Source organism: Ischnura elegans, chromosome 4 (assembly GCF_921293095.1).
Source record: "Ischnura elegans chromosome 4, ioIscEleg1.1, whole genome shotgun sequence".
NCBI classification, from domain to species: domain Eukaryota; kingdom Metazoa; phylum Arthropoda; class Insecta; order Odonata; family Coenagrionidae; genus Ischnura; species Ischnura elegans.
The window spans coordinates 92165651-92186967 of NC_060249.1; the positions used below are offsets into that span (position 1 = coordinate 92165651).

The window sequence follows — 21317 nt, forward strand, 5'->3', positions numbered from 1 at the left end:
GACAAGGTATAATTCACAGCTTTTTGTACGAAAATATTTTAGTTGTTTACATTACTCAAGGTGTAATCATGATTACCTGGACATGCACTAATGACTTAAAAATAACAGTCCTGAATAAGTCCCTCAAGGATCATGTCTATAGGCTATTCCAGGAATTATTTACAAATTGTTACAATAGTAAATAGTTAATGTTTAGTTAAATCAAAACTTGAAACTTATATGAGGTGAAAGGGCTCCGTATTATCAATGAAAGATGTAACAAAGTGTCTTTCATTGCTAATAATGTTTCTGAAATTTTGTGGGCACAAATTTGCCAGTTCACTCCCATTAACTTCATATAATGTGGCACTTATTTATATTGCACTTCTGTGAACAGTTTTGTACCTGATTTAATTTTAATCATAAAATTTAAATTGCTTCTCTCTTTTTCAGTTACCGTTAGCCCAGAAATAGTTTCTCCAACCACAACAGTTGCTCCTGTAACCCTGTATGCTAACTTGAAAATCATCATTCCTATATTTGTGGCATTATGCTTTGTGATTGGCCTCATAGCTGTAGCTATTTTTATTCAAAGAAAAAGTGAGTTAATATATACTTACATGATCTCTGTAATTATGTTGTATGTTTTATCACTCATTCCCGTTAATTCTTTTGGGTATTTAGATTCAATAGTGTATAAATACTGAAAATGTGTAATTATGGGCTATCATGACCATTTTCATAGAAATCAATTCGTAGAACTATAAAGGTTTAATTATCAAGCATGAGACTATTCCACTTTTTTTTCAGTTACAATTACAGTTTAGTTCCTGGCATTGGGTCTCAGCTCCACTTACTATAATCAAGTGTTTCATTTTCAAAAGCTGTTAATGATTCTCTGTCGGGTATAATGAGAACTAACTTAATTGATTCATCAAGTTATCTTGCAATCCTTTAAATGATGTGCTGCAAATTTTGCTGGACAAAAATTTTCAATTTTTTGCTCAAATTATTTCCATTCTGATTCTTTTTAGCGTAGGTTCAGATTTTGGTTATAATCTCATATGAATTGGTTGATTCAAGAGCTGAAGAACCATGTATCAATCCGTATTTATTTTCTACCTAAACTTGAATACTTTTATGCTTTTTGATAATTGCATGTTCTGTTCTGAAAAGTGTCAGTTTTTTCATGACTATGTTACCACTACATATTGATGCATGAAGTATTCCATTTTCATATCTTATTAGTTGTAAACTTTTTGTTTGAGTGAAATAAATTTTGTGTATGGTTTTTGATGATAATTCTAAATGTTTTGTCTTTTAGAAATGACTCAGGCACAAGAAGAGCCTCAGGAGAATCGTGGTACAATGGGGGAGTCACCGTCAGTTGCTCAGATGCAGAATCAACAAAATCGAGACCAGCAGTATTTGGCAGTGGCTAGAGGTTCACATCGTGCTCAAAGTGTCGATGCAACTTCATTTAAAGCAGAGTCATCTGCAGGTATAAAGTTTGACTTTAGTAACCATATCAATTTCATCTGAGCTGTGTATCATCCTAGAGATATAGACACTAGTGTTTTCATCTTTCAACTGTCACAATTTGAGTTTCTATATAGAGAAAACCTAATGTACCTCCACTCTCTTTTGTATAGGGAGACATAATGCTATAAAGCTGATAGGAGATCCATGTTGTCTCTTCTGACCCATTCCTTATGATTCAGGCAGGGGCGCCGACTTATAAAAAATATTGGGGGGGCCCATATCGGAGGGTTTTCCCCGAGAAGAGGTTAAATTCAAAGTGTGTTGCAGCACCGAAACACTATCATGATTCACACCACCTGATTCAGTTAACCTGCTTAACCTTATAATTATTTGTTTTAACAGATTGTTGAATTTATTTTAAAAGGTAACTATCGTCAAGCATGGGAAATATAAATTATCAATATATTTTTGTGATTTCACAAAGCATAATATAACTTAATTATTTTCTTGGATTATTGAGGGGGCTCAGCCCCCCCAAACGAATCTTTGAGGGGGCTCGGGCCCCCTCAGGCCCCATGGAGTCGGCGCCACTGGATTCAGGAGAGCAATGCCTCTACTGGCTGTAGTTGAGTGGTGGTGTGATTAATTTTGAGCCTCCCAAATGAATAATGACAAGGTTCCCACTCAACCGTGAAAACCTTAAAACCGTGAATAAGCCGTGAATTTAGTCTACCGTGAAAAAAACCTGGAAATAGCCGTGAATTTCGTCATATAACCTTAAAAATCTCTCAAGCTTGATTTTAGAACTACGATTGAAAGAGAAAAGAAAAATTGATGTATCATCGATCATGTTTCAAAGTGAGTCATGCGTAGACACTGTCCATGCATTTATCTGCACACGTATATTCTAAGCGCAATTATTGGTCCGTGTGCCATGACGACACATTGTCCTTAAGCCTGTACCAAAGCCAGAAGACTGGTAATCAAAGTGTTCATTAACCCTGGCGAAAATTCAGACACTCCTTAATTTCCCTGGCAACCTGGTCCCTCCATTTTCCCGCTCACAAACTTAAGCCGGAGCTGAATTTTGCCCGCGACGTCAAGAGAGGTGGCGCTTTCATTGCTGCGTTTGCATTCACTGCGTCTGTCGCGTTTGATAAATTTTTAGTTAACGTACGGACGGTGATTTTTACGTCATCAATATTTCTGCCTAAAAATGGCTTATCAACAGACCGTGAATTTGACGACATTTAGACCTTGAAAACATGGAAAAAACCGTGAATTTTGTTAGAGTGGGAACCCTGAATGATGAAATTCACGTTAACTATCATTGGAAATATTAACCCTCGACTGGGAATGGGATTGTGGACCTCTGACTTTCTATGCCATTCCGTTGACCACTATGTAATCTTCATTCCTTCATCCCCAAAATTTAGCACCTATGTTGCACTATGAACCCAGGTAAAATTGTGGGAATTAGGGAATATGGATGTCACAGTGGTCTGCAGAGTGGCCTGGAAAGCCAGAGGTCCAAGAGTCAATTCCCAGTCCAGGGTAAATTTTTCCTGTGGCAATTTATGGAAATTTAAATAATTTGGGTAATGTTTTCTTCTCCCAAAATAGAAAATTCTAAACAGCTGAATCACCTCAGTTATATAAAATGAATAAAAATAATTAAAATTCCTTCTTGCTTCAGGGTGAGCATGCAAACACACTATATAAGCTTTTATAGGGAAAGATGTCTCTAGTTTTCGATTGGTCTGCATCCCATCATTCTCAAGAGAGGAGAGGTACACATTAGAATGGAAGACTGGATGAGTATATGGCTGTATAAGTGATCTGGTGGAGGGAAGGGATGAATAGAGGGTAGGAGAGGTAGGGGAAAGGTGTGGGTGGGGGTAGTGAGTGAGGAGAAGAGGATAGGTGATCCCTGATACACCAAACACGCAAAAAGCCTAATTGGAATCCTCAGAACAACAGTTAGCATATCGATTATCAGTCAAAGGTCAAGCAGTATTCCTAGGTGCTGTTAATAGTGAACTCTATTTTTTGTGTTCCCTAATGGGTAATAGTTGTTGTACAGTGAGTCCTCATTTAACGTCACTTACTGTTCCTGAAAAATGTGACGATAAACGAAATGACGTTAATCGAAGCATAGTATCCCATAAGAAACAATGTAAAAAGTGAATATAGGCTCCCAGGCCTCACAATTCCTACGCGAAAAAAATGTTAGCATATCATATCTGGGGCATTTTTTACGGTGGGAATGCCAAACTATCGCATAAATACGAGTTCCTGTCTTCATCGACGACAATAGCAGCAGTGACGTAAATCCTTCTCCATTTTTGTATCTTCCAGCATTTGCTTTTCGGCTTCGCTATGGTGTTCGTCCGGGCGAGCGTCGCCTGGGCATCATCCGAGGTTCTTTGAGTACAGTCTAAGAACCTTGGGCATCATCATCGCTGAAACATCGTCGCAGTTACAGGAACCAAAATTATTGTGTACTCGGCGAAAAAAGTGACGACAAAAACTCCGAGTTCTACACGGAAAAATGCCTTGAAATCACTTTTTAGGTTCCTGAAAACCATTATGTCAAGTAAAACCTTGCGCACCTACGCAAGAATTCATTTTGCAGAAATTTTTGCTAAAACCGTAATCACAATTATCAATAACGAACGACCTGCAACGCCCGCCGCTTCGCCTTTTTTTTCGTGCGAAATTTGAAAGACTTGACGTTATCGCGAGGCATAGGTGCGATAAACGAATGACGGTCTCAAAATTTTCGTGACGTTATTGCGAAATGATGTTAAACGGGGTGACGTAGAACGACGACTCACTGTAATTAGAAATTTTCCCTTTACAAAAGGTAAGTACATATTGTATATTCACTGACGTTCAGCTGAATTGAATTACTCTTGCACCAGGAAATAAGAGAAGCCATGCACTCCTGTAGGTCAATCATATCTTTGTCCAAATCAAGAGGATGGAAAAATTTTATGTCATCTGCCTTGATTGGATTCTTTATTGGATTTGGAGAGGCTCCAATATCTTTGGCAAAAAGTTGGAAATAAAGGGGTCCCAGTGGGATACTTGAGGAACTCACGATGTTGCTTTGGAAGAAAATTTAACAGCATTCTGGATTGTAACTACCTACTAGTACTCTCTTAGTATCTATCGGACAGCTTTTAAACCAGGATAGCATGTAATCAGATATTCCAAAGGTTTTGAGTTTTACCACTAATGGAAAATATTTAACTTTGTTGAAGGCCTTAGAAACATTGCAATATGAGAGTCAACTTAAAAATGATCATGCAAAGAAGAGGTGACAAAGAACTGAAAGGATGTCAGGTTTGTAGAAGTTAATCTGCTCCACCTTAATCCATGCTGATCATGCATACATATTAACATTCTCATTAAGAGTTTAAGTGGGTCACTAACCAGGATTTCAAACCCTTTGGCTAAAACTGACTGCATGACAATGGGCCAATAATCACTAATACAATTCTTATGTCCTGCCGGTTATGGTGTCACAAAAACATATTTGAAGGAACTAGGATATGTGGCAGCTTCAAACAAGTTATTTTAGCAATATTATGGTATGGTATTTGATGGTGGCGACCGTCAGCTATGGTCTTTTCTTCTATAAGGGGAGGGTAGGTAAAAATTGTGAAGAGAAATTCGGCATCAGCATTAGCCTGTTTTTAGTGAAAAGCACCAAGGGGGCCATGGTTCAATGCCCCATGCAGGGTACGGAAAGCAATTCATGAAGTGCCTTCCATAATGCACTCAAGAAGGGATCGGGCAGTCTCTGAAAAATCTCTGCTATCTCTGGGGTTTAAACCCAGACCCTTAGGGTGGGAAGCTAGAACTATAGCCAGCACGACAACCTAATCCTAATGTTCTTGTTGATTATTATTGTATGATTTTTATCCTTTAAGAATTTCTATATCAGCCAAAATTCAATGAAAAATATGGATTTCCTTGATCTATTCTGAAATAACGAAGAAAAAAAGTAATGTGGTTCTTTCAAAACAAGTATCCATTAATCTATCCATTTTTTTCTATCTCTTTATAGATTACATAGAAGATATCTGCCCCTATGCAACTTTTCAACTTTCAAAAGCTCCATATAGTGAGAGTACTTATAGCGGAAATGTGTACAGTGGTCCTTACCATTCAGTGCAAGGCTCATCTTTTGTATACCATGACGTGAAACCAACCCCAATGGATACATACAAGCTCAGACATGTGAGTATCAAGGCAAAGCGTAAGTAAAAAGAATTATTAAAGCCCCTTCTCCTCTATGCGTTTTGTTTTTTTTTTTGGATTAATTGTTACACTCATGATGTGATATATTAGGACTCGTTAGTCATTTAACATTTATTCATGCATGTGGAATCCTCTATTAATTCATTATCAGTGCCATTTAGTTGAGTTGACTATTAGCTATGTTCATAAGCATTTAGTGAATTGCCTTTCTCCTCTCAAAATTGATTCTGGTCAGATGAATCATAAATTTGTGATTAGGCTTTTCAGTGTGTTCAAAAATCATATGAAAAACTATGTGTTAGAGTTGTAGAATTTTTTTAAATTCTGTCTTAAAAACATTAATATTTGAAATATGTTTTATACTCATAGGCAATTTGTTAAAAATAAGCGAGGCAGAGTGATGTGGGCCTCTTTTGGCACATATTGCTACCTGTGTAGAGCCCATGTGCACTTTTCCATCCTGTAGGGATCTCTTTTTCAGCTCAACTCTCCCTGACCATCGCAAACATACAAAACGTTTAACAATGTTCTCACAGCCTGAGGGTTAACCCTCCGTCGGGTGCAATGGATCTGACAGGCACTGCACGAGTGCTTTTTCATTTCTTCGCGCTATTAGGCAGTATAGACCCTTGAAACTCATAGTAGCTGTTTGTTTTGAAACGCTCTATGCAGCCTTCTCGCTTAGTTTGACTTTGGCCGTCTCCACGGAAAGTTGTTTAACTTTGGATCAGAGAAGCTCATTGCGCTTGAACTAGTCACAATTTTAAAGGTATGTATTTTTGATAGGCAGAATATTTTTTAGGTATTTTCAATCGATGTTCCTACGATGTTTACTACTTGATGCTTGAATACATTTAGTGAAACATAACTACCTAAAGAGCACGTTAAATCACACCTAGGTGGATAAGTTCAGAGCCGTATGAAGGGGTGAAAAGGGGTGTATATACTACACGTAAGACATCGTGTAAGTGTTAGACTACACTGATAATAGTGCATTAACATTTCAAGTTGCAGCTCTGAGCCATGCTTTGACTTAATAATGTCTTTTTGTATACACCCATGTCTCGTATAGCGCAAGGGATGCGTACCTTGGGGTCTTTGCGCTATACGAATTTGCGTTATACGAGAGCGTTTTAACATTGGGAAGATAGGGATGCGTTCCTAGTAGCATAGGTCTTGGGTATTGAATTTCCTCTAAAACATCTATATTCCCATAAAAAGCCTTATAAAACATTATTTATATAAATTTTTATAGTTCAAAACATCTTTAAAGATAGTATGCACGCATTCAAAGACTTTTATTCACGTTAAAAAAAAATCTAACGTGCTTTTGAAATTCCCTCCTGTCGTGTGGGTGGGCTAACATCTGCTATCTCAGGGGAACGTAATGCGTTGCCGGCAGTTGACGATTTTTCAAACTATTCTAAAAACAACTATTGTGTCACTCAGGCCCTTTTGTCGCTCATCGAAATGACAGGAAAATGCTACTTTGAATGCCATTTCATAGCTAGCGTAATTTATGAAGGATAAATCATTTTAATTCTAAGTCCTCCGAGTCATTAGCAGCTACGTAAAACAGCCTTCAAATGCCTTGAAACCTGACCCAGGTTTTCCTTCCCTGAAAATGAATGAACGAGATTGCATTCTTTTCCAAAGCAATATCGTCTCGTCAACACTAAAAACTGGTTGAGGGGGAAAGGAGCCGCTTTCAATCACAGCTTGCAGTTCATCAGAAAATGTTGCGGTGACTGCGCTATCAACACTTGCAGATTCACCTGATATCGCCGCACTGAAAATACCTGCTTCCCGTTTAAATTCTGGAACCAACCGGAGCTTTCACTAAATGTCTCGGAGCGATTACCACTCTTGTCTTTTTGTACTGATTCACTATGAACTTTCCGTATGTGTAGACCGCTTGGTTAAAGTTGGTGCGGCTGAGGTCACTGATGTTTTAACTTTGTCTTAAGTCAGAATAAGGCATCGTGCGTTTAAACTTCCGCGCAATATCGCTTTGGCGTTCTCCATTTTTAAAGCAATTGACCTCTTTCAATTCCTCTTCTAGGTTTACAGTTTTTCTTGATAAATTCTTGATTTTTTCTATACGCATTCCTATTTTTTGGCATATTCTCTTGGTTTTTACTCTGTATTGCTCTATCTAAATCACCTTCCACTACTGAGCTGTATTCCTGAGATGCAGAAGGCCTACGACTGCGGGGAGGGAACGAAGTCATTGTGTTTGAGACTCTATAGCGGACCCTTTTATGTGTTGATGGTATTCATGCGCAACTCGGCCACCACTCCATTTCTTCCCCCGTGAATACCGATGACCTTGAAGACTTTAGCGTAGACCCTCTACCTGGAAGTTAATCGCCCGATAACCTATGACGGCAAAAATACGTCTCAAACCGTATTGCTGAAAAAAAATCATTTCCACCAGCCCCACGCTCAATTAACGATCTAAATTATTTATTATCATTCTGTTAAGGAGACGAGATATATTACTTCGGTAGGCCAGCTATCTGGACCCAATGACGAGTAATACTTTTGGCCATTGCACATCAATGGATTTCGATTAATATATAAACAAAAAAGAAGATTTGAGGCAAGCAATAATATTAATATGCGTAAAATGATAGAAATTTCGTGTGTACTTAGCGCAAGTTCACGTTTTGTCACGAGAGCGTTTAAGATTTTTGATTCGGCTACACTGCGTTGCAATGTTTCCCCGAGGAACGAATTTGCGCTATATCGAAATTGCGCTAATCGAAATTGCGCTATACGAGACATGGGTGTACGTGGCTATCAGGCACATTACTCCTGAACTCGGGAGTTCAAATATTGCGCCTGACGGAAGGTTAGGTAGAATTTCATTGTGGTAGCATTTTAATGCAAAAAGAATCTGTTGGTTCTATACCTGTGTATATGCACAATGCCATTAACATTATATCATTCTCTCACTCTGAAAGACATCTCAACTTGCATCAAGCTTCTTTTCTATGGCTTAGGCCTGCAGTTCACCTACGCCACAAATGAATAAAATTGGATAAGTTCTGTGCTCAGATGGATTATCAGGAGTATCTCTACCAGTCACACTCTGCATTATCCCCTTGCATCAAATTGCATAATTTGTCAACTGCCGTGAAGAGTTTGAGCCTTATTATTTGAAAAAAAATCGTCTTATTTTTTAATCAGTTAAATATACATGTATGCATTCTTGGTGTGTGGGCAGAATAGCAAAATATTTTGTAATGTGATGATGTAATCTAAAGTGATGTGTGGTGGAATCAAGTATACAATATCAAGGAAATTAGTCACAATCAAATGAAACCACAATCAAAATTTGATTGACAAAGTCATGTTAAGTAGTATTGGGGTGGAACAGTTATGGTTTAAACTTTTAAATAAGTCACAGGCATATATGACTTGTTTCATTCCCAAGGATGATTATAGAATGAAATCCTAGCTTTCATTTTGTTATTGTAAATTTCTTGATAATCATCCCCTATTATGTATTTCATAATGTATGCTTCCTCATTGCAGCAAAAGGAACCAGAGTACACAAAAGTTAGGAGAAAAGGTGCCCGCTTAAGAGATCCTCATTCAGAGAGCCAAGGTATTATTTGCTTTGATGTACTTAGCCTATTTATATCTCACAGTTTTATAGAAAATATTTCATGTGTTAAGCATGATGCCTTAATGCAATATGGCTATATTTAATATACTCAACATCTATACCACATGAATCATCCAAGTAATGTCAATGTTGGCTTTAATTGGCTGGTTTTAGTGATTACATGTAGATGGCGGAATTGATTTTGCAGTCACATCCCTAATAAGTAGCCATATTTTGATTACATTAGTTCATAGAAAGTTTTTGAAAATTTACCCGAGAGAAAGTTTTTCTCTCCCATTGGCATCAATGACATCTCTGTAATATCCTAATTGATTGATAATTCAATAATGATGCCTTTTAAAAATTACATGTCATTTACTTATGCATGCTATTTCATTTAGTGGAATTTATTTGTTGTATTGTGTGTAGATAGTGCTAGAGTGGTGATAACAATATGTAGTAGAATAACCTACCAACACTTCCCAAGTGGCTCAACGTCTTGTTTATGAGTAGAGCATACACAATTGCATATGTTCTTGCTTAAGCTCATAAATATTTTGGTTGCAAGTCACACTGTAGTGTATAGTTGAGGCATGCCAAATTTAACATCTTAATTTAACTCATTGTTCACATTAACCCCTTCACTAGTATAATTTTTAGTCCCATCACACAAACTCAACAGCCTGTGTAATCCTGACGCATCTCAAATTTCAATTGCTGAAATATTTTGAACTCGCCCAGAAACAGCAGTCAGCCTTTGTAACATCTTGCTGATTTTTATTTCTGACGGGATCCATGAAGAAGCTGTACTGCCTATGGCAAGCTCCCTGGAGCACCTGGGAAAAGGCAGTGCACTGATTGAAAATGTATTTTAAAAAAAATATACGCTCATAATCCTATCTTTGGCACTCTAGTGAAGGGGTTAAGGAAAAAAAAAAAGAACTCTGTACTTGGCCCTGTGTTTGGGGACCATAGTTTGGTAGTCTTTGAGGAGGGGGATATATATTTATAGAAATACTTAAATCAAAAAACCATCTGCCTGATCCTCCCGGTTGCTTTCAGAGTCGGACAACCTGGGCAGCACAGACTCGGAGGTGAAGAAGATTTTAACTCTGCACCTACCTATTTCAGAGTACGATACACTGGGAAGTGACTCTGAGGCAGAGGCTCTCCCGCCCCCAGGTGCGGTGGGAGGCCCAGGGGTGGGCATGGGGGTTGGGGGGGGAAAGCCCCCCATGCAGGGCCATGAGCTTGTCTCCTTCCGCCACCGAATGGCGAGGGGTGAGTTGGTTTTTTTTTATCACTATTGCTACGACAAATAGTGATCAATAAGTGAAAAGACTGATAACATTCCCCATTTCAGTGGTGTTCAGTAGGTTGAGGCATCCAGTGAGTAGTGCACCATGGCTATTTACATATGTGAGCTCATGTCCTGTCTTGATGCATTTTTTAATGACCTATACTTACTTATATTATCACTTATGGCTCAATTTTTGAAGAGAAATACATATTTTAATTCAAAACATTCATGTGATTGAGATAAATTTATGCTTTTGGAAGTAGTGTCTTAGTTTTATTTTTTCGATAATTCATCTATTCTTTCTCTAAATTAATTTTTTTTACAAAGTCTTGTGTCAAAGTGTTAGCCCAGCAGATTTTTTTTTACTTCTTTTCACCATTTTTTTGGGGAATTTTCCACAACTACATCACTTGTTGACCACGTACAACATCTCAATGTAAACCATTGACTTGTGCTGCTATGATTTTCTTGAGAGTGTTTTCTTCAATAGTCACTTAATACAAAACATTGTTACATTCAATGTTACTGTTAATGAGTCACCAAAAGATAAATATTTTATGAATGCTCATTTTTTATAAGGAACCCTGTTACCTCTTTTATAGATATAAGTGGTAACACCATTGGATCATTCTCTTCAATGTAATATTTTTTCAAAAATTATTCCTATCAAATTCTGTACACATGATTTATTTAGTGACTTTTGAATCATACATTTATCTTATAAATTATTAAAATGTTGCAAAAGGAGGGAATCAATCATTTACTTGTTTGCTGACAAGCATATACTTTGTTACATTCTGCACTAACTAAATTGTGGACAACAATAGCTGGAGCTGAAGCGTAATCTGAGATATAAGTACCTGAAGTGATTTCCAAGAAAGATTCATTAGGCATGAGTCTGAGCTTTATAATTCATTTTATTTTATGGAGAGGGTGGAGAAAAATGGAATTTAGCATTTATTTCAGTGTTTTGAAGGTTTGGAAGTCTGGCAGCCAGGGCGGACTTCCAGGTGACTGGATGGTGCATGCAACAATGCCCATTTGCTTGCAAGTGCTTACATTCCAATCAGCATGATTTTTAACAACCAAGAGACTATTCTATTGAATGCTTCTAGTAATGTTAAGTTACTCTGTGAGGGCAAGACATGGAGAGAAAATGGGGTGGGAAAATAAATGGAGGCTGATTCAAGAATTATGAATAGTAGCACTAATGATGAGCTGATTGTAGACTAATTAGTCAATCATTATGGTTATTTGCTTATTATTCTACACACCTTCTCATCACACGAGCAAATTTTTAGAAGCTCCAAATTTTCATGAATAGTAATTATGAGTCCTGTTTATTTCAGCAATATTCATATCCACAGTTGCAATACAATGTAAAAGTTATGTCTTCGAAATATGCATAGCATTACCATCAAGCTTATATTGCAATCATGTAAAGAGAAATGATTTAACTGAACTCAGATTTTTCCCTATTTTTTATATTGTTTTTATGGGGCCAATTACTTTGATCCCTTTACCTTAGCTTCACTGCTTTGGACAACCCTGGGCAGTGTTAGCCTTCTACAGCCATTTGTGATTATGAATCATTTTTTATCATGTCCTTAGATAATAAATTCTTTGTTAATTAAAATAATTTATATTCTATGAATGTTAAATCATCTCAATTCATAGAATGCTTAAAGAAATACAGTTTTATACAACTGACTCAATGTCCAGTGCTCTTGAGGCATCAAAATCATTTCAGGCCTGGCTTGGAGCGTTAAAGTGGGAGATATTGATCTGAAAGACATTGTTGTGTAGTTGATTTCTCAGAGTGAGCAGTCACTTGAAATAACCTGATGTGATTGGAACCAGTTATATCCTTCTATAGATTAGTGTGGAATTTAGCAAAGAGTATTTTTCAGCATCATGCCTCAGTACCACCAAGTGAACTTGTCAACAAATAGTTTCTTTAATTTGGAGTTCATTTTTCTCATAGAGTTGGGAATGAATGAGCTGTTTTACTTTTGATTTTCTCTCCTTGTATGAGTACTGACCTAACTTTTGTCGGCACGAGCAGAGGCTGCAGCAGTCGTGTCTGCAGCCAAGAAGGGGAAAAGCATTGGCAGTGGGAGCAAGACCCCGTCTCGTCCCGCCCCTTCCTCCACGTCGTCGTCATCCTCTTCTGCTTCGTCATCCTCATCGGAAGAGGCGTGCACGTCGCACGGGGGCGGGGGCATGAGCAGTGGGAGTGGACAGACTGGGGGTGGAGTGGGTGGAGTTGGTGGTGGAAGCAGGAAGGGTTATGGCCCCCGCAAGGGAAAAGCAAAGGGCCAGGTATCCGGGAAGAGACAGGTGCGAAGCAGCAGTGGTTACTCCAGTCACACCGAAGAAACCACATTCAGGTGAGGCAAGTGAGCTATTAAAAATGCTACAGTATTACAAGCTTGCAAAATTTAGCATGATAATACCATTCACTTTGACCCGAGCTTCAATCAAAGTTCTCACTAAATGGCTTAGTCAGTAAACCGACTCAATCGAAGTTTTAGTCATCACTACAGGAATGAAGATGAAATGAAAACCTCCACAGCAAGGTCAGTGGATTTTGTGTGCATTACTCTACTCTTTGGCTATAATGTTGTTCGTAGATTGTAATAATTCTGTTATGAAATGGTATTTGATTCCTCTTATGGTCACTTAAATTTAATTTGGGAATAATATTCTTATGATGCTATCCTGAATAGTGTGAGTACTGATATCCCCAAAGGCCCTGACCTAGTGATTAATACAGATAAAAAATATATCCCAGAAAATGTTCTCTCTCTTCACATTTATGGTAGTGATCTGGTTGAACTTCGCAGAAACCTCAGTCAAGACCGTAGTTAGAAATTTTTTAGGAGGGATTTACTCTGAGAGAAAATACATTTCCGAGTTGTATCTGAGGAAGGGGATGCATTTGGGGGGGGGGGGGGGTTTGCTTGGAAAAGATACACCATAGACTGTATTTTCTTAACATTTTGAGAGGGTTTAAACCTGCTCTCTACTGCCTTGGCCTCATTGATATTCAATTGCTGTTACCACTCCTCTCTTAGTAAATGTTTATTTACGATAGTATATACATATATGTAAAGTAGAGAACCAAGTTGGTATGGAAGAGGACCTTGCAATGGATTGAGGTAATTAAAGAGGGATAATCAACTCAAGGGGGTGCCCTGGGTCAAAACTAGGGGGGGGGGGGGGGGGGGGACAAGCCATGGTTGTGGACTGGAAACTGCAGGACGGTTTTTAAATATGTTGTACGCTGACTGCAGGAAAGACATTTTTCGACATTTGACCAGTGCTCGGCAGTTTCCCAAAACTTTTATTGCTCCCCAGGTAGAGCCAAAGACCACTTTCACTCACTGTAGGAATCGCTAATGCCGCTTAACTTTCCCGGGCCATCCCTCACGGCAGGGGGTGCCTTCCGGCATTTCCTCCCGTACTGCCCGTTTGGTATTGTTTCCTTCCTGCTCCACTCTGTCAATATTAGTGATGGGTCGATCATGAACGATTCGATCAAAAAGATTGAATCACTAGGTGAATCAAATGACTCATGATTCATTTCGTTAAACAAGTCGATCATCAATCATCAATCACTCCGACTTCCGGTTTCATATCAATCATCCCGGTTTCCGGTTTATTTCAAAATTTGGAACGATTGATGCTTGATCTCTTTTCGACAGGGAAGAAATAGTTGAGAGAAAATTAAATACTATGTTATAAAGAACTGAATACTTGTTTAATTTTTTTCTTATATGTTTTCCAGCAGTTATCAGTATTAATAACACAAATACACGTAAAAGGAAAATATTAAGATGACTCTTGTTGGAGAACGTTAAGAAGTAGAAGTTAAAGCTGTTAACATTTTATTGTGCCATTCATAAAATTATCCTGCAGATCAGATTCATGCATAGTGTGTGGTGTATTTTCTGTTATATTTTGAGATGTATAGTTAGAAATTATTCTATTAGTGTTAAGAAACTGTGGCAGATTTGCCTTCCCAAATATTTTCATGACTCTACTTCCTTCATTTTTGCAATCTAATTTACTCATCTAGGAATTCACAATCAAAATAGTATATGAAATCATAATATGGATAGCAATCAGCGTTACCAATGCTCTTCGCAGATGAGGCAGTATTTATTTGATTATCCAAAGTGATTTATTACATCCATTGATTGAGTCTTTTCGATCTTGATTCCTTTTGAGTCTTTTCGATCATGATTCCTTTGAGTCTTTTCGATCTTGATTCATTTGAGTCTTTTCGATCTTGATTCCTTTGAGTCTTATCGATCATAATGATTGAATCAATTGATTGAATCATTTATTTGACTCGAGTCAAAATGATTGAATCACTAAAATGATCGACTTTGCCCATTACTAGTCAATATGCCTACAAGAAGTGCCCAAATGTTGGCCCATAAGTTGGTGAGAAAGAAGGCAGGGTTGCATCGGATTATAAGGGTTCACTCCTTGCGAGACACTTGGCCAGGCAAGAGGGAAAAATGTTTCTTGGTTCTCTCCTGCACAGGCTGGTAGCTAACATCATGTTTTCCCACAGTCAAAGGGTTAAAATTATTGATGCGTAGTTTTCCGCAGCGTTGTCTAGATTATGTCTCCATGTTTCTGGTTTCACCGCGTGGATTTTCTTTGTGACGACAGTTTCTCCACGCGGTGAAACCCAGAAACATGGAGACATCATCGGTTAAAATTATTGGCCTGAAAAAAATTATTTTAGTTACTCGTCTTATCTCTATATATATAAAAGAAAGTCGAAAATCGTGTTAGTTAGAACACTTATAACTCGAGAACAGCTGCACCGATTTCAATGAGATTTGGTTCTTTGGATTCGTCTCAGGCGGGGTTAACATATAGGCCATTAAAAAAAGGATAATTTCACAAAAAAAATTCGTCTCTTTCCTATGGACATGCTTTTAGGAGTTATAGTAACACAACAATTGATAAGTCGGTCAAAACTACAAATTAAATAATTTGTTTGGTTTTTACCACTTTAATAACTGCATTTTGTAACAATATAACATTTTAATTACTAAATATATTCAAAATATTAATTAAATTGAAATTACATTTTTTAAATTTAATTCGAGCTGATTGTAAGCCCAGCCGTGGCCCAGCTCGAGTTGACACTTCACTACCGTGTTTGTAAACAAATCTCCAAGCATTGTTGACAAACGGTAATGTCCGTGTTCCTGTCAAGGAATCGAGTAGTTTTAACTCATTTACTTGGAATGATTGCAAATTAGTTTCAGTGAGCTCATCAACAAAGAGTTCCAGAATATGATTGATCACCAAAAGAATCAAAGATGGTTGATTTAGCGAGCAAGAACGAAGATGTGGATGACTAAAACGAGGTGAATTCAAATAGTTCGTACTCTGCATGGATTCGAATCTTTTAAATGTGTAACAAACGAAGACGAAATCTATCTGAATATTTTAAGTCCTTGGACGTACCTGGCTTACCAAGGCACGATTTACAGAAAAATGTAGTTTCTGTGCTCATGATCTTTCGAAGCCTAAACCAACCATAACTATCCAACGGAACGTGTTTGATCATTAAAAAAATTGGTGATGAATGTGATTCAAGCAACTTTACTCAAAGGAAAATTCAAAGGTTAGGAAGTCCTCATTCCGTAGATTCCATGATCTCAACTCATATGCCGTTTATGAGATTAAACGTATTCAATTTACAATTCGTGTTGCATTCGTGATAACGATTAAAAAACTGCATGGTCATTCTTTCAGTTTTTGTGTTGTTTGTGCTCATGTGCTAATGAAAACCCATGATTTTCTCATGGTCAATTTAGCGTGCTATGTTCACGAGTCGATAAACCATCCTCTGTATTTCTTCCTTCGCTTCAAGTGCGTAGCTAGGATAGGGGGTTTTGGGCGCAGCTAATACCACGGGTCTGTAGGGTATAGAAAACTCGCTAAGGTAAGCGGGAAGTGTGGGGGCACTTCCCCCAGACATTTTTTAAGATAAATGGTTCAAAATAGTGGGTTTTGTGGCTGTGTGAATAGTTAAATATGTTTTGTTTGTTAGTCATCCGTCCCCCTAATATTAATAACATAATCTTTCATAAAAAAATTCTCTAAGCTCTTGGGGGGGGGGGGGGGTCGCTGCGTCACTGCTTTGCTTCGCTATATTTATTTAGCTTCATCTGCTTCATCTTGCGTCTGATAACAAAACAAAAACTGTTGTTTCTCAGAAGGTGCTTGACGCAAGACATTAAACCCGAATGTGTAGGGCTCACCGTGGTGCGTTTACGCATGCAGTACGTTTACGCAGTGCATTTTTTCCAAACAGAGATACTAAAACTGGCGCACCTTAAGTCATTTAATGCGAATGCTGCTTCATAGGGGCTTTTCTTGCATGATTTTGAGCATCAGTCAAGCGTCGGTCTGGGGTCGTGTCAACCTGCCCCCTGAATGTATGCAACAGACTTGGACCTAAAAACATTTTTTTACAGCTAATAACGCAAATAGCCAACAACTGAATGCGTATAATTTTTATTTCATTAACTGCTTTATTAAACCATAATGCCCAAAATTTCTAAAGCTAAAACGTAAGAAAATTTGTTGAAAAAAATCCGCGTAAACGTGCTCCGATTCACCCTCTGTAGATTCAATAAAGAAAATGTCTTTCTGACAAGCAATTTTGGTACTCATTTACGTATTTTTATATAATTTGTATCCTTATTTTATTATAATAAATTAAACATGATTAAAAACGATACAGCCGCTCTTGATTTATAAATGGTGTAAGTAAACTGTAAGTTCATTGATTGTTAGGCGGTACGAAGTTCGCCGGGTCAGCTAGTACTAATATGTATGATTTTTTGTGGGGTTAAAGAAAATTTGTTGAAAACTTTCATTTCAATCCAGTCCTTATTTTCCTTAAAGACTTGGGATATTTACTTATGGGGGGAAGGGTGGAGGGAACAGCTGCCCCCTCCTGACCCTTGCTGGGTATGCCCATGAATCTACTCTCTCAGTACTCTAGCTTGAGTTATTGAGGAAAGCAAATAAGCTTAGTGGTGGCATTCAGTGATAATGAGCTTCAGGTAGGTAAATATGCATCCTGCATGTCACAGTTAATTTTTTTTATAAAAGGTTGGTTAAAAAATGGAAAATAAAGCTGACTTTGAATTATTCACATATCATTCATCTCAAGATTTCATTTTTTGATGTAAATAGCTTTGAGAAAAGTTTCATCAAGTTCCTATTTATGTACATGTATCAAATGACCAATCTCAACTTATTTTCTCTTTGAAAAGCAGATTAAACAGAAGCAATTGGGAATTCTAAAAGAAAAAAGGGGGTTCTTTAAAAATAGTCTCGTTTTAAATAAGTTTTTAAATTTTAAGTTAAATTACTGTACAATCAGACCAATACTCAAATGAGCCTAGACCAATAGACAAAGAGTGAAAGCTGACTAATCTTGTGACACACAGTCATTCCCTCTGCATCTCACTTGCCTTAATCAAATCTGTATAAGCACTGGATATTTAGGCATTGAATTGTTCTCAAATGTCTAGCTTGGCCTTAGAATAACTTTAACCTACCTCACCAAGATAATAAAATACATAGTATGCATTGCATTGCACTCACAGTGGTTGCTCACATCACCCTAATGGCTGCAGAGGTTCTCTCGTGCTTTCAATTCCACCCATATCCCACTTCTGGAGTTGTCGTTAGGATCCTTAATCGCAGTGGCACCTCCTTCATTTTTCCTTCCTCTCTTTATTTCATTTCGGTCACATTATCTTTCAATGAACTCATTTCTTAGGACTTAATAAATTAACTTGGAATTCTTTTCTGTCTCTTGTAATTTTCCATTGCAAATGACATAAATTCGAGCATTCGTTTTGACAATTTTATGAAATGCACATCATTTTAATATCCAGATGTGTATATGAGAGCTTATGTTTGTGCAAATAATTCTCATTCTGCTAGTGTTACCTTAGGGTAATTGCATTCTCTTTCTAGTATAGCCTCAAGGGATACCTGGGGCAAGATGTTATTTTGTCGAGTTTATAAAATTAGGTATTTGTTACTGCATTTTTTGGGCTATTGGGCAACTTCAAAATACATATTAAATAATCAACCTATTTTTTTGGAATATCAATTATAATCCCACAGTATATTTTAAGAGATTGAAATAAAATAGCGGAAAATAATTGAAAAATAAGACTTTATTTTAGTGTGTGCAGGCCAAGTGTTTTTAGATCCATTAAAGGCTGATCTCTTCAAGCCTCTCTCAGTCTACATCCTCATGGTAAACCCATCCGTGCAACTGCAGCCTTCTTGTTCCAGAACTACATAATTTATTTTTATCTCGCCCCTTGAGAATTGCCTTACTATACCTTTCTCCAAAATTTCAAAATGTAAGGAAACAGAATTTGATTGATGGGCCTTGATGGATTCTGAGGAGTCTTTAGCTGGGGATACTGTGAGTGACTGTTTCATCCTCCATCAGTTCGTCATTGAAGAATGGGCATGTGGTTAAGGTCTAGTGGTTAGTGCGATAACAGAAGTATTTTAGCTCAAAATGCTAATGTACAGTGCAACCTCGATAAAACGAGACCCCACGGTGCATCAATGAACACTCGCTATAACGAATCGTCGCTTTACCGGAGGTGGGTCAAATAATAGCCAATATACCTGTTGTGAACAGTTATACAGGAACAGGAGTGGTGTGGTGACAGATAAATTTCTATCCGATAAACGTAAGCATAAATCCAGGCGAAAGGCGATGTTTTTTTGGCATCACTAAATTTCCTTACTCAAACAATGACTCCCTATTCAAACAATTTATAAGCCCCACACTGAATAAAAATCGTGCAAAGCAAAGCGTTTCGTCAATCATTATGCCAATGCACAACCGACGAAGCCATTTTTCTATGCACTTAATTAGCGCATTTAAGTAATCATTCTATAATTTTGGTATTTTTTCATTGAAAATTCAAAAATTAACTGATTAAACTCTATCGCGGCTATTTAATGCCTCAAATATTTCCATTGGTGTATGTTTATTGTTCCTGTAGGTTAAGCGGCAGTGAAGTGAAATAACGTATTGCATTTGTTTCTGCAGTTTCCCACATAAATTTGAGCACTCCATTAACTCCATTTCTAACAGATCGCTAGCAATTACAGAGGTTAAGGAATCTTGATGTAAGTTTTTCAGGCGGTGAAACCCTCGCTATGGCGAGAGCCAACACTAAAAGGGCCTCGTTAAAACGAATTTTTTAACATGCTTATTATAGGGTCAATCGACGGTGCATCGGCTATCTCTCGTAATAGCGGGGGTCTCGCTATAGCCCGTAGTCGCTTTAACGAGGTTCCACTGTATCAAACTTCAATTGGGCGTTTTGAATTATATATGAGGCTCTGAGTAAAAAATAATCATTTTTGGATCAGCACAGCATCACATGCCTATCTCGCATACTCAAAGCCTTAACAATGGTGCATGTCACAATTTTTATGAAATTACTTGGTCATAAAGGCTCCCTATGCACAGTTTTTGTTGAAGTTTTAAGTTTTATTTGCATTAAAAGGCAATGTTCATTTGTCATAATATTATTTTATTTGACAACCACAACTAAAGGTGTGGCAATTTTAATGTTAGCTATAAGAAATTGTTGATTGTTTAGCCATAGTAGAATCAGTAAAACTTATGGAATAAGACCTCTTTCATCATCAGATTACTGCAGTGCAGAAAAGGGATTTTCCCCTCCCATAAAAGTACTCCATGTACATAGATGTTTAGTATAATTTTCCAGGAAATCCCTCCTTAACCAGTTAGATACCTTTAATTTCGACAGTAATGCAGCCCAACACTAATTCATCATGACCATACTTATATATATTCAAGGAAAATTACCGAACTGAGAAACCTAGAAATGAAGAACTGAAATCAGAAACTCTAGGTTTGACTGTTGAGAAATTTCAATGCAACTCTGACCAGGCAACTCACACTAAAGACTGACAACTTTTTCACTCTGACTGAATCTGACAAGGAAATGCATACAAGATAAAAATACGGTATGAGACACTAGTTTTTCCTCCTAACCATGCGCTGGTCAATTGAAATCATATAGCTTAAGATCTCATAAGCTTATAGAAGGTATGAGAGGGAAGATAGTAAACTACAATTTGTTGAATCTAATAATTTTAAACTATTTACACAGCCTATATTGGGAAGATTACTAATTTCCTTTCCATAATGTAATGAAGAACATTGCTCATTTGTTGAAAAGAGTAAGGCAAGCAATTGTCATCTTTATTTCATCGGAAGATTTTGTAAAGACAAGGTATGCAGCCTAGTTTTTTTTGAAAATTTAGATTTTTTAATAACTAAAGTGAAGTAATTTATAGCTTAACTTATTGCATTTTCATTTTGAGTAATAGAAGGCATTTTTTTCTATTGAGTGGTCAAAGTAGTATAAGAAATCCATGCAAATGGAAAGGCTGTTTCCTATCATGAGAGAGAGAGGTGGATTTCTAGAAAGCTACTTCAAAATAAGGTACCATTCATAGGTATATTATGTAAGCTGGGTAGATGCATCACTTTCATTTATTGGTATTATTACTTATTACTAAATTTTATTAAGGTTAAATTTCACATTACCT

The 21317-nt window shown here is 37.3% G+C and overlaps 1 protein-coding gene across 1 annotated transcript in view; it reads left to right on the forward strand.

Moving 5' to 3' along the window:
• The window catches only part of LOC124157772 (Down syndrome cell adhesion molecule-like protein Dscam2), a 54536-nt gene that overhangs the window by 32173 nt on the left and 1046 nt on the right, over window positions 1-21317 (forward strand). Inside the window, exons 30-35 of the mRNA XM_046532778.1 lie at window positions 433-579; window positions 1304-1480; window positions 5537-5709; window positions 9271-9343; window positions 10406-10624; window positions 12709-13033. Coding sequence (XP_046388734.1) covers window positions 433-579; window positions 1304-1480; window positions 5537-5709; window positions 9271-9343; window positions 10406-10624; window positions 12709-13033 — 1114 coding nt within the window. The remainder of the gene's footprint in view (window positions 1-432; window positions 580-1303; window positions 1481-5536; window positions 5710-9270; window positions 9344-10405; window positions 10625-12708; window positions 13034-21317) is intronic.